The 19596-nt window shown below is 38.4% G+C and overlaps 1 protein-coding gene across 3 annotated transcripts in view; it reads right to left on the bottom strand.

Annotated features, from left to right (window-relative positions):
* macrod1 (mono-ADP ribosylhydrolase 1) overlaps positions 1-19596 on the bottom strand; it is a 163683-nt gene that overhangs the window by 6953 nt on the left and 137134 nt on the right. For all 3 annotated transcript variants that reach the window (XM_077577458.1, XM_077577457.1, XM_077577459.1), the window contains 3 exons: positions 5336-5457; positions 2443-2473; positions 535-608 (listed from right to left, as the gene is read on the bottom strand). In XM_077577458.1, the coding sequence (XP_077433584.1) occupies positions 535-608; positions 2443-2473; positions 5336-5457 (227 nt within the window). The remainder of the gene's footprint in view (positions 1-534; positions 609-2442; positions 2474-5335; positions 5458-19596) is intronic.

The following is a 19596-nucleotide window of genomic DNA, read 5'->3' as shown; positions in this document are numbered from 1 at the left end:
GAGAAACAGGGGTTCACCGTACATTTAAACGCGGTGTTTACAGTAAACAAACACAATGACAAATAAATAGCTCTTAGCTAGCTAGCTAAACAAAAAGGGTTTCACCGTACTTTGAACACTGACCCGCACAGTACATGCGACTTGTAGTCAGGGAGACCCTGGGGACGTCCGCGCTAACAATAACCTCGTCAACAGCCTCTCTGGGAGGTGTAAAGAGGAGCGGGAGGAGTCGGGGGCGGAAGAAGGGAGGTCCCGTTTAACGAGCGAATGCATCAGTCGCGCATCATTTGGTCTTTTCTCCTCTCCGGAAAAGCTAGCGTGCGCGTGTCAGCGTTGGACAGTCCCTCAAGGAGCCAATTAAAAGGCAGACGTGGCCCCGAGGATAAGAGCAGGAGGGCGCGCCACTGCAAGCGCACCAACGGTGTGTTTTACCCACACACCCGGCGCAAAAACAACCGTGATAGGAAGAAAACCTGGAGGAAATGGTTGGGAAGATTACCAATTGTGCCCACACTCTCACGCAAACACACACACCTTGTCGTAATGTTCTTCCAGATACTCCCTCACGGTGGCCAAGGCCTCGTGCACAGCCTGCACAGGTGGATACCCTACAACATGAAAGGATATGCACATCATTTGCTAGAGAAGAAAAAGTGACAGGTTACGTCGTCTATTCCGCCGAGATGGGCTTATTGTTACACGGGCCTGCTTCATCCGTGCTCGCTTGGCATCATTTGAATGTTGCCAAGTGAGAATGTGAAAATGTGTCAAGTTGACTGCTGCTAGCCAAATACACAGAACGTTATAATGAACCCAAATAGGATGGCAACGGGAGCAAACATACACGGAACGTGGGCGCGCACGTCAATTATACAGCGACAGACGCCATGTAACATGCCAAAGTGGGCCCACTATACGGCTTGAAATAAACCACGGCACTGCTTGTGGTTGGTTTTTCTGACAAATTGCGCAACTGCATTACATGAGAAAATTTTCACTTTGAGCATAAGAACTCTTAAGTCTATGTTTAGGTACACCTGCACAGTACAAAATGATATCCAATGCAAGACATATTTCCAGGCATATAACCTATCCACAGTGGATATAAAACGTCTCCACACACCTGCTAGGGCTTTTTAATCTAAAAACGAGACCAAAATGATTTATTTTTTTCTCATTTAAGAAACTGTGAGTAAAGGCCTAGCTTCCCATCCTCTCTCCCTCTGTTGGTCATTATTTTTTGGGTTTCTCAGACATTTTTTTCATGTCTTTCTGATGGGCTGTGACTGTGAAGATATATTGTGTTTTTTACAATAAATCTGATTCTGACAACTATGTTCACATGTAACCAATCGCAATAAAAATCAAATTAAATGTGAGTCAGAACATGCCTGCTACCATTTAAAGTGCCTCTGATTAACCCCAAATAAAGTTCATCTTCTATAATGGATTTTTTGCATTTTTCTTGTTTAGTAGCTGCTTTTTCATACTGTTCATAATTCCTTCTACTTTGTTCAAGGCACCATATTAAACTGAATCGCTATCTACCTACCTACCTAGCCACCCATCCATCAGCTAGCTAGTGAGCTATCGAAATAGCTAGCTAGCGATCTAGCTTAATAGCGATCTAGCTTAATAGCTAGCTAGCGATCTAGTTTAGTAGTCAGTTAGTGATCTAGCTTATTAGCTAGCTAGCGATTTAACTTAATTACCAGCTAGCGATTTAATTTAATATATATCCATCCATCCTCCATCCATCCATTAGATAGCTAGCAATCTATCTAAATAGCTAGCTACCGATCTAGCCTAAAAGCCAGTTAGCGAACTAGCTTATTAGCTAGCTAGCGACTTAACTAAATTACCAGTAAGCAATTTAATTTAATATGTATCCATCCATCCATCCATCGGAAGTCAAGGATAAATATTGTTCAAATTACTGTAAAAATGGCTCGTTAACAAAAGATGCTGCAATATCAGAAGATTTTTATTTATTAAAGCCACAGTTCTTACAGCCCTTATATTTGAAGAGAATCATCTGATTATGCAGGCGTACCTAATCTCGTGGTCAGTTAGGGCAATATCTGATCTTTGAGTCATTTCAAATGAATATAACAGTTGTTGGCAACACATTTCACGTGTTAATATCCTTGTTTGCTTTCTAGCAATCCAACACAGGCTAAGCGCCAAACGACCCCCTGGGACTCTCTCAGCACTGTTCTTAACACTCTCTCCACCAGAGTGATGGAGGATTACAGTCAATCTGACACCATCAGCGGACTAATCTGCTTTAATCTGCTGCTCCTAATACAAAAACCTTAATCTGGGAATCACCTCTGGGTGGCACCAGATGATGACTCAGGAAAGAAGCGGCAGATAGAAAGGAGTTACTCTTGTCGTTGTCTTTTAGATATGTAAGAAGGAAATGAGAAAACACGCACTGACCGTAGACTCCAGTGGAGATGCACGGGAAGGCCTGCACATGGAAAAAGTAAGATTAAAAAAGTTCAAAATGACAAATAGGATGAAGAACAGAGTGAGCGAGAAGTTGCATGGGGAGCATCGTCACAAACAAAAGCATTAATTTGTTATGTTATTTTAATAAATACCAAATCAAATGAATGCCTCCCTCCTGCAGGCACTTTCATTATTTTTCACACAATTGAACATTGAGGCAAAGGAAGATGGATGGTCTCACTCGCGTTGCTTATTATAAACATTCCCTCCTCCTTTGGTTGCAGTGTCACCTCCGCGCTAAATATACTGCGTCTTGTCTGGCTCCGCCGCGTCGCCATGCAAACGACAGCTGTCAGAAATGTTTGTTTCGCTCGAGGGCTCATAATACTGTACATCCCCGACACAGCTGGAGGAGTGCGATTAGCGGGGCCTCGTTCAATTAGCTATGTTTACAAGCGGCCGAGCACGTGTACGCAGAGTTTCCTGTCAATCCCTTGCGACTCCGCCGGCCCGTTATTTTTTAAACAAGGAAACTAAGAAAGACAATGAAACATAAGTTAGTCTACGCAAATGTGAAAGTCAGTGAAAATAAATGATCATCTTGTGATATTGTGTCATTCCTGCAACGTAACGAATGTGCCACAAAAATAGCTTCCCTCCCCTCTGAAGCTGTTTATGATGGTCTTAATTTATTTTCCGGGATTGATCGTGACCTGAGATTGACAAAAATCAGCAACAATATGCTGGTAACCGACCTACGGATGGGGAGATAAGAGGATGCCTATGCAATGTTTATGGAACAAAGCTTTTTCATTCAAGACAATCCGAAAGTTGCGATAATTCAAGATGAAGATGGATTAGAACGGGGGGAAAATAAGACAAAAATGGAATTTGCCTGTACAGACGCTCCCCAACTTACGAACGAGCTACGTTCCGAGCGATCGTTCGTAAGGTGAATTTGTTCGTAAGTTGCTTCAGTGCTATATTTTGTATTATAATTTATGTTTAAAGAGAATACGTACAGTACTGTACTACGTATGTTAGAGAGAGAGAGCGAGAGACACACACAGTATGTACATGTACGTAATAAGATAAATAAAATGAAGTTTAACTTACTTTTGGAAGATGTACTCGATGCTTAAGGAGATGATGGAGGAGGAGGAAGAGGAAGAGGAGGATTTTATATCATGAGAGGTTCTTCGTCATCGCTGGAATGGGCTTCAAAAGTTACTTCGTCCTCCGTAACTTCAATGTAGGAAGAAGTTGAGGGTCGAGGAGAAGAAGATGAGGGTTGATGAGTATCTTCCTTGGTGGATTTACTAGAAACTGGCCGAAAGAAGCGATCTAACGACGATTGTTTTCTTCTTTTTTCATCATAAATGATGCGGTAGCACTGTATGGCATCATTCAATTGATTTGCAACCTTTGTGCAACGTTCAATATTTGGGTCTTGCTGCTCGAAGAGTGCGATGGCTTTATCTATGAGCGACAGGCGTTTCTTCTTCTTCCTCCTCCTCGACACGTTGCTGAGCCTCCAATGCTGGGTGAGCTCTCACAGCGCCAAGCGTCGGTATTAGCGGCGGAAAGAAGCACTGCAGTACTCGGAAAAAGGTGCGCAATACAAAATCGAACTTACAGCATCTCTTTCCGAACATTTTTTGACATGCGCGCATGCGCGCAGACATGTTCGTATGTACCGTTGTTCGTAACTCGAATGTTCGTAAGTAGGGGAGCGTCTGTACTGTATCAATGAGCTGTCAGATTTTTACTTTATGTACATCTTACCCACTAAACATCCGATGTCCAGATCATGTCCGTATCGCGTCGGCCGGTCGTGGACCGTATTTCTACGTCCATATGAACGCCAAAATAGGTTGACATATGACGTCTAACAATGGCCTTATTATGGACAGTGATATGAAGCACACATATGGTTTTAAAACAATAAACCAATTGTAACAAACTGGATTAGTACGCTATATTTTTATTTCTTTATTGAGCATTTTCATGCATGATTTCACACCATTATTTTAGTCATTTTAAATGATGAATATAGGTCGAGATAAAGCGGCAAAAGGACGTCCTCGTGACCCGATTTGAACCCGATTTCAACTTTGCACAGACGTTTTATATATGTCACTAATCGAAATTACGTAATCTGACATTGCAATCTGCATCCAAATGTGACGTATTTTCTACGTCGGCTTGCTCAGTGGTTATGGTTGTTTTTAAAGTGTTCTATAAATAAAGTTGAATTGAGTCCATCCACATCCAAGCGGTGCTCTTCCCTTACAGTTATGGGCTGTTTTTCCCCCCTTGCCACTTATTTGTTCACCTGAGAAATTGAGGCACCATTTTGGTGACCTGTCAGGCTTCCCATTCTTTCTCCATCTGTTGGTTTTTATACATCTCTTGGACAGGTTCAATTTCCAGAATTCCTAACAATGAATAAAGATCCATTTTGACCATCTCTAGCTGCGATGGTTATCAAATTCATTATTTTCTGGTATTTTGACACAATCTAAGCCAACTTGAATTTCTCATTTTGTTTTGTATGACTCTGGAGTCTGCTGTCGTCTCCATTTTCACGTCGGTGTTTGTCTTCGACTGTGACACCTCGTTCCGGCGCCAAGCCCCCCCGTCTCGAGCGTTTCATAAAACCGTCACACAAGTCAGCATTGGCCCGCTCCAGCTCCTCGCTCAGTATATCTCAGTTGGGGTGCAATGGTAGGAATCTGTCCAGACACCTTCTTTTTATCGACTCGTGTTTTTTTTTTTAATCTGCATTCATCGACACCGCTCCTATTTCGGCACCTTTTCACTTTCTCACAACAGCAACGCTCACCCGTCCAGGCAATCGGCATGATTTCTGTCATCTCACCACCGAGCGTGCGTTGTTCTCCGTAGCCTTCCGCAGGCTGTTGTTGTAGCATGACCTCAGAGCGCTCTTCTCCGCCTCCCCGACGCCGCCTTGCACTATCGGCCCCACTGTGTGGATCACATCTACACGCACGTAACAACCACATAAAACAATGAGATAAAATAAATAAACAAGGGAATTAATAAAGTGCCAACACTCTAAAAACAATTGGGTCAATAATAACCCAATTATTGGTCAAAAAGTGACCCAAGTAGCGATCCAATACATTTCTGACCCATACTGGGTTATTTTTTAACACAACTGTTTTTAGAGCGTATAATATTGATACGCTCTAAAAATAGCTGGATCAAAAATAACACAAATTGGGTCCAAAAAGGACCATTTCAACTTTTTGGGTTATTTATTTAACCTAAAAAGTTAGTTCAAATGAACAACCCACTAAACAACATGTTTTTGTCATGTTTTGGGCAAAGAGAGATGGGAAAAACTTTTTGGGTTATTTATTTTACCCAAAAAGTTTAATTGACCCAAGTAGCGATCAATCGTTTTCTGACCCATACTGGGTTATAATTTAACCCAACAGTTTTTAGAGTGTAGAGTATTATTTATTCACTCGAAAAATAGTTTGGTAAAAATGAGAACAACTTAAATTATTGGGTTATTTATTTAATCCAAAAAGTTAGGTTGCTTAGTGGGCTATTTATTTGACATAAACTTGCCATTGGGCAAAAAGGTTCCGAAACAACATTTTGGGTTCTTTATTTAACCCAAAGAGTTGGGTAATAAAAAATAAAAAATCACCCCCACAAGTTTGGGTATTTTACAAAACAATATAAACTATACACTTCAATGACTTTTAATTAATACTCAACACAATAACATCAATGAATGTCCTTAAGTGGTGTTGCCACTCTAAGCAAGGCTATCCAACAATAAAAAACACTCAAACCCAGGGCAGCTGTGGCCACTTAAGTAGTTTCCCGGCAACTGAGTGTAAATGTGTGAGAGCACAAATAGTGTATCCACTGTGAAGTGTCTTTGAGTGTCCAAAAAAGCGGTATATAAATCTAATGCATTAATATTATTATTACTCCAAATTTTAGTGTCCACAAGAACTTTGTTCAAAAGTAACAAATGCTTTGATCAGTCTGTGAATGCGGCCTTTTGTTAATTCAGCTCATTTGAGCTTCATTGTAGGTTGAAACCTTCTGATAGAGCCTCTCACGATCTTTGTGTATTGTGCAAATTTGAAAAAGAATCAAATAAAAGTATTAGACCAACTGGGATGTTGCTGTGTGTGACTGTAGAGAAAAGACACTGACATCTTTTAGACCTTTTCATCCTTTGCGCCATTTTTTATTTTGAAGGTTTTGCCAGTATTCAAATGCAAATATTAAAAGACCACAAAGAACTTTTCCCGATGAATTAAAGGTACATTTATTGAGGTCGGTCAATAAATCTTACAATCAATCTGCCCGACCTCAATAAATGATAATGTCCTTTTCATTCAAAAATGCAACTGAAATAAAACCTTAATTTGTCAAATATATAAAACAAAGCATGACCAAAAAGTAGAACATGTTTCTGTGTCAGATTGAGTATTTGATATGTGGTATTTGAAATATGAAGGTCAGTAGAATTATTAGCATAACTGATGTGATCCATCTGTTATGTACTATTATTACATAGGTAGCAGGCTAATGTACACATTTCTATAGGCCTTAAAATATCCGGCAGAAAACCCAGCAGCCTGGCAAGGTTAATTTGCACCCAAACGCAAACAAATCAGCAGGTGGCTTTGAGCTATCAAGGCAATTAGCCCGCAAGCTACTAGCAAACCAAATTAGCAGTTCTAAGCTACATTGCTAACAGCTGCTGACCTTCAGTGCTGCATGCGGAGGATGCGTCAACATGTGACCTTCATGTCCCTTTGTCTTGTTGAGGGACACGGTTTACATCCAACAACATAAAAACGTAGGAGGAAATGAAATAAATAAAAACACAGTATGTGAAACATTCAGTTTAACTCATTTTCTAGGGCTGCAACTTTAGAATTTTTGTTGTTGTATTCGGACATCCTACTGAATAGCCTTTCAAATAATCGAGTATTCGGAGTCTGAGGGCAACTTAGCTTATATGGGGCACTTGCTTAGCGGCTAGCGGTTAGCCACTAAGAGCTAACACTGGGAACAGGCACTGAATTTTACAATGCCAACGTAATTTGACTTCTTTTTTTTTTTTAAGCATTCGGAACTAGCGATTGAACATGATTTTAGGACGACATGTCCATGTTGGGGACAACAGTTTGTGGTGTTTATTAAAACATAAACTGGGCTTGGGAAGACGAGTCAAGTTAGGGGGTTGAGACAGTGACACTAAATAACACTCATTCATTTAAAAAAAAAAAACATTTTGAAGTAAACACTTTCTTTTTAACCTGAATTGCTTTAGTAACCCAACTAAATTAAATGAGTGATATTCTACTAAATTGTTATTTCCAAAATTGTTTAAAATATATATTAATAACATAAGTTTGTATAACAAAGTAAGGCACCATAATGGCTAAAATAACTGTAAATTACATCAAAATGATCTTTTCCATAGTAGTAAAATGTTTTTCTTTTTTCTTTGACAAATCAATTTATTGCATGCTTTATTTCAACTGATTCATATGACAAAGTGATTAAATAAAGTGCATAAGAAGGGCATTGAAGTGAAAATATAGGTGTGTGTGTGAGAGAGAGAGAGAGAGAGAGAGAGGACGGCAACAGGCCGTGCAAGCACAGTGCGCAACTGATAAATCAGCAGTCAATATAAAGTCGCCTTTGTATGATGACGCTGCAGCAAAATTTAATTTGATTTCTTGTCTACGATGCCTTCAAACCTTATATAGTTTATCAATCAATTTCGAAACATATCCAAGTGTTTGAATGTTACCAAAAGACAACTTTGTTTTTAAATGGCACCTTAGAGGATATCAGTTTATAGCTGCTGGGTCAAAAGTAACCCAAATTGGGTAACCCAGCGCCGGGTTTAAATATTTATTTATGCCCAGCACATTGGATTGAGGATGTGACCGAGCACGTTGGGTACAAACTATCCATACTGACGAGTTAAAGCTACTAAGAAATGGGTTACCAGGTTATCAATAATACAGCTGTGGTTCAAAATAACCATTTTACCATTAAAAATGATGATCAGTTTCAGCTCTTTATACCAAACTGCTGGGTGAAAATAATTAACCCAATCTTGGATAAAAGTAACCCAATCGGCTCAAAATTCCCATTGCAGAGTGGGTTAGGAAAGTAAAACCACCCTCGGCTAACTAGCAAAATGTATGCAGAACAAGCTAGCAAAAATGGCTAAAATGAATAAAACACAAGAGGTTTTCAAAGATTTGGTGCTGAAGCGAGATAATTAATCTCCTCTGTTGCTGCGCTGCAGACAAAATGAAGAGCGAGCGATCCCCACTTCCTCGTGGGTCAGATTTATCTCTGCTTAATTAAGACGGACATTTACACAGCACACTGGCCCTCGCACACAAGCACACAGTAAACAAGCTGCGCACTCCGCTCCGCTGGCATTGTTTAATCCGACACCCCCGAGGACCACCGCGGCCGGCCAGCAAACACACTTAAGACACTTAACATGCTGATCTCATGATCTTGTCTTATCAGCAGACATTTGCACAAAAACATGAACCTTGTATTCCCATGTAGCTGCTATTATCACGCACTCTGTTCCGAGACACGCTTGTCAAGCGAAATAAGCCAAAATTGATGGTGCTTTGATTGTAGTTTACATATTAAATACTACTGCAACACTTTTAGGCTACACTCTTTTTTCCCCAAACAAAATAATCAAAGGAAGCGGATTCTAATAAAGCCGGAGTTGATTGAACTTTATTCTAAAAAATTCTGAGTGCGTTGCCAAATCAGATTAAAATAATAATAATAATAATAATAATTTATTTATTTAGAATGAAGAGAGCAGGGACACAAGTTTACAACATACACAAACATAAATAAATAAATAAGGGCTTAAAATGCAGGGTACTTGAGGTTCTTAGCTTCAAATGACGGGACAAGACATTAAACAGAATCTTATAATAGCTGAACGAAAAATACATTTCAATTAGTTTTAACAACACTGTGGCCAAAAGCAAATTTTAAACAGAGATGGATTTATGTGTACTTAAATGTATTTTTTACCCTGATTAAAAAAATATATATATTTTTTTTATTTTTATTTTTTATAGCATATCAGGTTTTTTGAGATATTTAAATTATGTCCAATAAAAGCTTGCCAAATACACATTTTACATTTTACCATGCTTTGTAAAGGTAATTGTAGGTATCACTAACCTAACCCTTAACTTACTTAACTTAAGTAAAAAAAAATGTTGACCAGTGTAATTGTATATCAACATCATATCGTTTGATGAATGATAATAATACTTGATAACAATAATAATTACATTTGTTTAAGGTAAGGTGTAAGCATTTTGTTTGTGGGAAATTCATGTAATTTTTAAACAAAGTGAACTCATGTTTAAGGAACATTTTATTAAATGTTTTAACAATTTATTTCTTCAAAGAAATGGAATTTTGTTTTAAGACCAAAATATTGAAAGGTTAAAAAAAAAATATATATATATATTTATGCCCATAAACATGATTTGTGTTTGTTTGTTTTTAAAACATATTATTTTGCAATTATTTTTAAACAATTACTGAAGAATCGAAACTGACTATTAGGGATGGGCGTGTACCAATACCAGGTATCACATCGGGCCGATACTCGCTACGCCGGCGGACACCAGTGGCGACAGCCCTCTTATGGCCGTTTCACGATTAAGAACTAGAAATGTGAAAAATAGAAAACTGCCATTAATTTCATGTACTTTTAAATGTATATATCAAAAGTACTAGTGGTATCGGTAAATTGAGTATTCATACTGGTATCAGTCTGAAAAAAGTGATATCAAACATCCCTACTGACTACGTGTACAGTGCATTATAAAACTAAAACAGATTTTAAATAGCAAATGAGTCGATCAAATGCTAACGTCGACTTACAGGAATGATTTTTACAAAATGATGTGCATGACTAAAAGTGACTGTCGAGGTGTTGTCATCTTTTCACATGGATTATTTGCCTTGTGGCTCAGTGGCAGCAGCAGACTTCTCCGCATGCTCCCGTGCAGCCTCCCCGCATGAAGGAGCCGTCTCTTATGTTCTCATGTTCAACGTCTCGCTGCCCCCGCCAAGATGAGAAGCTCGTGCATGAAGGCGTGCGGCGGGAGCGCCGCGCTTACAGGAGAGCCGGCAGACTCGGGAATGAAAGAAAAGTTACGACGGTCCTTCATCAAACCGCCGCGTGATGAAGAGCGGCGGTCCCCGAGAAATCACTTAGCGAGACTACAAGCGGACGACGCGTGCCGAGAAATGCAACTTTTTCATTCAAAGACATGAACGTGGATATTACGTGCTAATATTCCTAGAATGTGTCACTTGTCCAATTTTGACTGCCTTTGTGAGACACGTGATCTGTGGGAACATTTGTAGATGACTTGCTTGCTTTGACGAAGCTAAAAAATCCTCTTTAAATATGCACCTCCTACTTTGTGATGCACAATAGGACAATTAATTAGTGATGAAGGCCTTCATTTGAAATAGGCCTCCACTCTGAGCACGGCAAACTTTTCAATTTTTTAAAAATCATTATTAAGACTTTATGTGCTCAGTGGAACAATGAGAACACTTTCATTCAGAATAACAATAATTATATGATATATGTGATGTTGATTAACGCATTCAAACCCAAAAATGTATAAATGTTTTTTTTTTATGCTAGAGCAAACAGAAGGCTTTGATACAGCCTCTGACATGAAGAGGGCTGCTTAAAGCAATGGTAGTTATTACAAAAAAACGTCCAGCAGGTGGCGAGTATAAGAGATCAGCCAGGGCCATGTTGCAAAAGTTCTTTTCCCCTGTGTTTTCAACAGATTTGTGAATAATGATGAAACTTAGCTATATTCTAATGCTAATTGCTGCAAAACGGAAACAGATATACTTCTTTTTTCTTTTTTTTTCTTACTGATGAAAGAAGAGACTCTAATCTTTCTTTTGGTAGGTTCCATGTTTTTATAGCCATAGAACAGAGTATTCTGTGGACCTTGCCAAATCAGTCAAAATCCAGTAAAACAGCCCGGAGCAAAGGGGGTTGCTTGGTGTACTTGTTTATAGTGACAGTACAACACTAAATCTAAAATTTTAGGTCAATCGGGGCAGGAGCTTGGGAGCAACAGCCCACCGCATTTTGACCATTTTGGCAAAAAGGGGCGTGTCCACCTTCATTGAACCCTCTCTTCTCAGGAACTCCCGGGCCAATCGTCACAAAACAGGTATTGTTGGAAAGGGAATTCAACAAGGATTCCAAATCTGCAATCATTTAAAAGATTGGTGCATATTTTAGTAACTTTTTAACCTTTTGTTTTAGTTGACCTTGAAATTGACCTTATTGACTTCAACACATTTTTTCATGAAATGTAATCTGGCACATGTCAACGTGACCAATATTCAATGAATATTCAACTTTCAATGGATATTTACTTATATATAATAATAAAAATAAATAAATAAATAATAATAATAAAGTAAAAATAAATAAATATAAAATATATATATATATATTAATGTCAAATCAACTAAAAAGTGTGAATGACAAATTTCCATGGTGAGATAAAGACCTTTATATCCTTCTTGATGATTCGAAACTAACAAGTGAATCATCAACACTCATATAGAAATTCCCAAAGCCATTAATCAACATTTAATGCACAGCAGTTAGCTGTTATCAACCGAGCGCTTTAACACTTGGCGATGAAAAACGTCCCTCTTGTCACACTCTACTTCTTCTCTACTTCGATCCTCCTGGGCTAACACTGCCTGCAGTGTTATAATAGCATCCCGGGCTCCTGCTGTTGTCAGTTACTCGCATTCGTCACCGTGAAAAAAAAAAGGTTGAAACCTTTTGTAGTTTGCACTCGCTTTCTTCTTTCCTCCACTCCGCCGGGGCAGTAACTCAACTTCATACTCAACCAAGCGTGTCAACAAGTTACGAACGAAGACTGTAAACGCAAAGTAAGAAGATGGAGAAGAACATTGTGCGAAAGAGAGTCAAACTGATTATGTTAGATGAAGAATTTGATGTTTTCAAGGTGCATGAATTGTTATTAAAAAAAAAATAAATTGCCATTTGAGGTCCGAGGCAACTGTCTTTGTTTGTCTAATACGGTTATCAATTTCACCAACTGCTCTAGTGACTATTTTCAAAACAATTGGTATTTGGTCTCTATGACAGCGATTTCGAAGTCGCATTCAGTTGAGCTAAAATGTCCTTCTGTTCCATTGAAATCATCTTGACAACAGCTGCTAAGAAGCATGTTCCTATTCACGCCTTTCAACAGAAAGTATGAACTTAAGCTTGTTCGTGTTAATGTTTTTCTCCGAAGAGTGATTGTAATCATAAACTATTATGATGACTCATACAAACTCACTCATCTATGGAAATTCAAAGAGCCATAAATAAGCAATTATACATCAACCATGATGTGTTTTGGATTCAATTTAATTAGCGCTTAGCTTAAGACCCACTGATGAACCCCTGGTGCAAAATGAACCATATAAAATGTGCAATTTTATGAGCTGCGATGTGACGTTCGCTGAAACAATTATTTGTTAATAAGAATGAGGGTGATGTAGAATTAAAAGTTATTGTAACATTTCACGGTTTGTTTGGTCACACAATAGAGCATCAAGCATTCAGTCTTAAATGCTAAATTACAGTCAGTTTATCTTCCTGGAAAATTAGGATGAGAAATTGACTGTAAAGGAAAACAAATTTAAATACTTAAAGGATTGATCTTGTTAACTTTGGATGGTTGAATGGAAACGAGTTCAAATACATTTACAGTGTGTGAATATGAAATATTTGAATCCATGACATTAGCAGGCCATCATTGGCCAGGCTTTCATTGACATAAAAGAAGGCTTTTGACACATTGGATTGCTCTAAAATAAATAAATAAATAAATGGAGCGAGGGGTTCCACTCAGGTTACCATAATGCAATGTGCTTGAATATTACATGTGGTGTACCGCATGGGTCTATTTTGGGACCCAAGCTATTTACTTCATAAATTAATGACATACGGAAAGTGTCATTTTAAAAATGGTAGTTTTTGCAGATGACACAAATATTTTCTAAACAGGGGGATATTTTCAACAGTTATCATTGATAGTCAAACGTGAAGTACTAAAAGAAAAGCTTTGGTTTAATGTAAATAAATTAGAATAGCCTTAAAGGGATTTTTCAGCAGCAAAAAGTTAATATTTTGTCGAGAATGAATTTGATAACTTCATTATTTTTCATGTACAATTAATACCTTTAAAAACATTTTTTTTTCTGGACAAAATATTAACTTTTTACTGCTGAAAATGGCTCAATGAGTCAACTATCCCTTTTAAAACTAAGCACATGATATTTAGACCTAGTCCAATTAAACAACTGGTATGTTTGGAAATTAAATATTGATTTTTATTTGATTACAAGCTGTGTTGGAAACATTCATATCAAATAATTGTGTCCCGAAGAATGAAGAAATATTGGAACACTACATAAAAACATTCATGTTTTAGATCTGAACCCAATGAAAATGTTGTACTGTGCACTTATAAATCCATTAATGTCATCATGCCGGGTACTTTTCCCGTACAAAATCTGTTATTTTTCAAATCAGGCCTTTCAAAATTCTGGGAGCTAGTTAAATTTGAAAGCAGTCGGTATATTGTGAAATATTTTTCTTTCTTTCGCCTATTATGTTGTTTTTATTCTTGTGTTTTTTTTTTAGACAGATAAAAACCTAATCAAATACAATTTTATTGGACAACAATATAAAAGTCATATGAAAACTTAAAACATGATCATTTTTAGTTTTGAAGGGTAATAAGAACAATAATAGTGTGGTATATAGCTTCAAATTGTAATTTTAAATAAACAGTAAATACATTTTAAATTTGATTAACAATAGCATGAACTAGTATGAATCAAAGCAGACATTATTTGCATTGATTGGAGATCAGACCACAAAGTACAAAGCTAGTTTTGTTATGTCTAAAAACACCAGTGTAAAAAGTGAGAGCATCCCGACTGGATGAATCATTATTGTGATTCATTAGGCGCAGTTTATTTATAATTGAAATCTGGGATGACTTGTCAAGTAGCAGGCGTTAAACACAAACAAATTTGTCTGCTTAATCACAGCCATCGTGCAGGAAATAACAATAAAGGAAAATGGACTCTGTGAAGACGTAAGTGCCGCATACAGCTCTCGGGGTATTTATTGTATGCGTCGTAAATGTGAGTGCTTGCTTTCACCGACTGCTGCGATAGAGTCGAGTGGCACGTTGTGAGCGTTGCGCTCAGTTTGGGGTCAGATCGTGCACACCGACCTGCAATAGGAGAACATTTATGTTGCTGAGCGCTCAAATATGTGTTATGTGTTTTTACCAGATAAAATGCATAGCAAATATTCTACCTGTTGAGCATCTGTGTTTTTAGATACATGCCTTTAAGAGGCGGGGCCTAGTGAGATGTGATGTCGGCGAGTCTGCGTGACTGTTTGGGTCCGAGCTGTGGCCGACAGCTTTATCCAAGTTTGGTACCGGTACTGATGAGATTTGATGTCTAGCATACCCTATGAAAGCTTTTAATATGTCACAACTGTTGCGTCATCATCTTCCCAGACTCTTTTCCAAAGGACTTGGAGCCATGAGTGATGCAATAAATTAAACTGCAAAAAAGTAGGAAATTAACTTTGTCAACAAAAAAAGCTCAATCAAATATAAAAAAATAAATAAATAATAATCTTGACGTTCAATCTTAAAGCAACATAATGCCGCACAGCTCCTGCAGGGTGAGGGAAGAGGCGGAGTTTTAATACGTCAGACAGTTAAGCATCCAATAAATAGAGTTATTAAATTTGTTATCAAGCTATTTCATATCCATTATAGTATCAGTTTGTGAAAAAAATATGAAATTGACCATATTTGGTCAAACAAGGTTTATGCCTGAAAACGACGATATACTGTAAATGACAAGTTGATAAATAACTCGTTTTTATATCACTTAAGCGTAATAGTTTATATGTCAACGGCATTTAATGGGGAAGTAAACCCCCTATTTATTATTATTTTTTTACAATAATTTGTTCTATGCAGCCCCACTGGTCTAAATCCACTGGTTAGTGGAATATGAGTTAGGCAGCAAAATCTAGTTGTTTTTAACCATCTCAGGGTGCGGCCATATTGCCATTTGCTGTCTGTGTCAACAGCAAGTGGCAAAATGGCAACTCCTATTCCATAATTGTAATATTAATCAAAATGTCATGTTTAGACTAGTGAGGTCACATATAACATATTATTGTCAAGAATTTTTTTTTGGGGGGGGGGGGGGTTGACTTCCCCTTTAAGGCAACATAATGCCACACGGCTCCCACAGTGTGAACTTAGAGGCGGAGTTTTTATACTTGTCAGATAGTTGAGCATTCAATAGTTGATAGAGTCATTCTCAAGCTATTTAGTACCATTATAGTATCAATGTGTGAAAAAATATGAAATTGACCATATTTGGTCATACAAGGTTTATGCCTGAAAACGACGAAGTTGATGAATAACTAGTTTTCAAATCACTTAAGCAGAATAGTTTATATGTCAACGGTATTAAAAGTGAAGACAATTGATTTGTTTAAGTGGCCCCACAAAAAAATCACATCTGGCCCCAACCTTGACTTTGACATGACTCGGTGTTCCGTGTGTGTGTGTGTGAGCTTTTCAACAGCGCGTCGCTCATCCTATCTTGTCATTCATCTGCATGTCATTTGCTAAATGTCACTGCCACATTGTTTTAAACAGTCACATACAAGCACGAGCGGTGCGCGCGCCTAACATGAATCATAATCTGTAATTGCCACGTAAACGTTTCCACGCTGTTAAACCAATCACCGCCGTCTTTATTCCCTTCCGTGCCGTCTATTCTCCGCACTCGTCCTTCCGGCCGTCTTAACCCATCCGTCCATTCCTTCCACTTCTCTTCGTCTTTCGGTGTCACTCGCCGCGTCCTTTGTCATCCCGCCCCCCACTTGGCAGTTATCGCATCCCGTCGCTCCATCCCTCTTCTTGCCCCCATTACCCTCTTTTGCATTCTCTCTCCTTCGCTCTACCTTTCCTCATCCCTCCATTATCCCCCTCGCCCCGACATCCTTCCCTCTTTGGTCCCCCTCCCCTCTCCCCCCCCTCCCTCCGTCACCTGAGCTCGACACATCTGTCAGGAGTGGGCCTTATTTACCGCCTCTCTTTGCTCCTGTTTACATTATCGATCGGCAGGGTTGCTTTAGTTCTGCCATACATCAACAACCCCCCCCCCCCCCCACACACACACACACACCCCACCCCACACACTACTCCCCGCTGCCATCATCCCCACTACCCTCGCCTTCTAGTAGATTTGGAGACAGGAAGGTGGAAAGCAAACAGAGCATATTTTGTATGCGTAAACGGGAGAGTGAGCTTTATGCAGAATGTGAGCAGCACTGTTGTGTGTGTTAGTTGATGTTTGCTGAGGATGAAGGGCATGCTGTTCACGCTGGTTCGAACATAACGGCAGTCAACATTTTATCCTTAGCGGCTCGCTCTGCTTTGACTCGCGGTTGTTGGCGCGCACATGTCGTCGCATGCCGCCCGATGAGCGGCGCATTTACAACCGTCTGCCGGCGACGTCATTCGATGCGCAACCTCGTTTAAGGACATGTTGGAGGGAATGAAATGCAATCTGTTGTAGGAAGGTGGTTGAGTGACCTTAAATTTGTTTGGATTTGGAGGCTAATTTTTTTAGCATAGGTAATAATGGAAACGGAAATAATCTGCCCATGTGTTGCATCACACATTTCGTTTTTCAAGTTGCGAGCAAAGTTTTATTTCATTTTGACTTTTGACAAATGTAGCAGGTTTTATGATTACAATGTTCCCTCTATTGTGAGTTTTTGTTTGACCTCGCCATTTTGCGGTTTTCTTGCTATTTTTCTTCCTTGTAAATCGGACCAGTCAGGAAATTGTTAATTTAGAACAATTTTGGCGCACAAAAACAGAGACCATGAAAATTTGAGCTCTATGCTTCTTCCGTACTTACGGTGGGAAGTTTCTTCTTCTTCATCTGCTTTAGAAAAAGAAGAAGAGTAAGTAGATGAAGAAGAAAAGAATGGGAAGGAGAAGAAGAAGTCATCACAATAATCCACCAGGATTTTTTTTAAATGTAGATGAAGAATAAAAGCAGTAGAAGAAGAAGAAAAAAATGGAGAGACGATTTTTTTAATTAAAAGGAAATAGATTAAGAATAAAAGAAGAATAGGAGGAGAAGAAGAAGGAAGAAGGAGGAAGAAGGTAGAAGAAGAAAGAAAAAGGGTAAGTATAGAGAAAAGAATGGGGAGGAGAAGAAGAAGTCATCACAATAATCCGCCAGGATTTTTAAAAATGTAGATTAAGAAGAAAAGAAGTAGAAGGAGAAGAAGAAGGAAAAGAAGAAGGAAAAGAAGAAGGAAGAAGAATGAAGGAAGAAGGAAGAAAAAAATGGGGAGGGGAAAAATAAGGCACAAGGATTTTTTTTAATGAAAAGGAAATAGATTAAGAATAAAAGAAGTAGGAGAAGGAGCAGAAGGAAGAGGGGGAGGAAGGAGAAAGAAGAAGAGTAAGTAAAAAGAAAATAATGGGGAGGAGAAGAAGTCATCACAATAATCCACCAGGATTTTTTTGTTTTTGTTTTAATGAAAAGGAAGTAGATTAAGAAGAAAAGAAGTAAGAGAAGGGGAGGATAAGGAGGAAGAGCAGGAGAGGAAGGAAGAAGAAAGGAGGAAGAAGAAGAAGCCAATAATCCATGGGATTGTTTATAACAAAAAAATATATTTAAAAATTTAGTTTTTGTTATTTTGTTTGTTTTTATTAGCAACAGGGCAATATATAAATTTCCAAACATAAGAAAAATAAACATTTTATGTTGGACAACTGTTTTTATTTATATCTGTTTTATGTTTAAAGAATGTGCTCTGTATGATTTTAATGCTTGCAAAGGCGGCGCTGATACGTTCCTTCAGGTGATTTATGCTTCGTATCTTCACCTGATACAAGTCATATCCCAAAAATATATTCCTTATCCATTTTGCTACGTATGGAAACTTATGGCCCACTCTGTATAACAACCTTGGTTATGAGCCATTGTTTGTTTGATTTCTTGCTTTGAGTTGCGAGTTAGATACAGACACAAACGAGCCACAGCTGGAGTGATCTTAAAAAAAAAATTAAAAAAAAGCCAATCACAAAATGACAAAATTAACAGCATGGTAAATGGCTCAACCAACTGACTGCAGTTCCTGATGTCACTAGGCCACACCCCTTAAAGCCACATATCAACATAATGTCTGCATGACGTTTGTACATCTTTTTTTTTTTATAGGTAACAAATAAATGTGATTTGTGTACATATACACATAATACATATATTTCCTGATAATGTCGGTCAAATCCGGAACTGTACGACCTCATCGGAGGGTGGGAGGAGTCAGTCAAGCTCTAAGCAGGCCAAAGTGATTTCTTCGTGTTTACAAAGGGAGACGGAGAGCTTCTGAGAAACACTTTGATTGTTGTCTAATTAAAAGCAATGTTCCCGCCGACTACTTGATTCTTGCACTTTTCACTTTCCCCCGTCTTTGTTTGCTTACAGACTCCTGCGAGGTGAAAATTGTCTCCAGCTAATTAACAAAATGCACTGTAGCGCTGTTAGTCTATTTACAGTGCACTGATAAGTGAATGCATTTGGTGCGCGCATTATCTGACATATTTAATTTGTGACACCAGCTGCTCTTTTTTTTTTTTCTTGTTTCACGTTTGGATGGAAAAACAATCGCGCCAAAAAGGAATTCCAGCATATTTCTTGCACCGTTATCATGAGCCGAGCACGCGAAGAGCATTATGTTACAATGACAATCACGCAAAGAGGAAAATACAAACTCACGGCAAAATAAACAAACAAAGGAGCTGTGAGCAAATTAGATTAGATGATTTGCTTTGTTTTTATAAAGCAAAGTTTTTCGGTACGGTGTCACAACAACTGTTAATTATCATGACTGAGAGACATTTACTTCCACCGAGT

Source organism: Vanacampus margaritifer, chromosome 10 (genome assembly GCF_051991255.1).
Source record: "Vanacampus margaritifer isolate UIUO_Vmar chromosome 10, RoL_Vmar_1.0, whole genome shotgun sequence".
In the NCBI taxonomy this organism is placed as follows: Eukaryota; Metazoa; Chordata; class Actinopteri; order Syngnathiformes; family Syngnathidae; genus Vanacampus; species Vanacampus margaritifer.
This window is presented reverse-complemented; position numbering and strand designations above follow the sequence as displayed.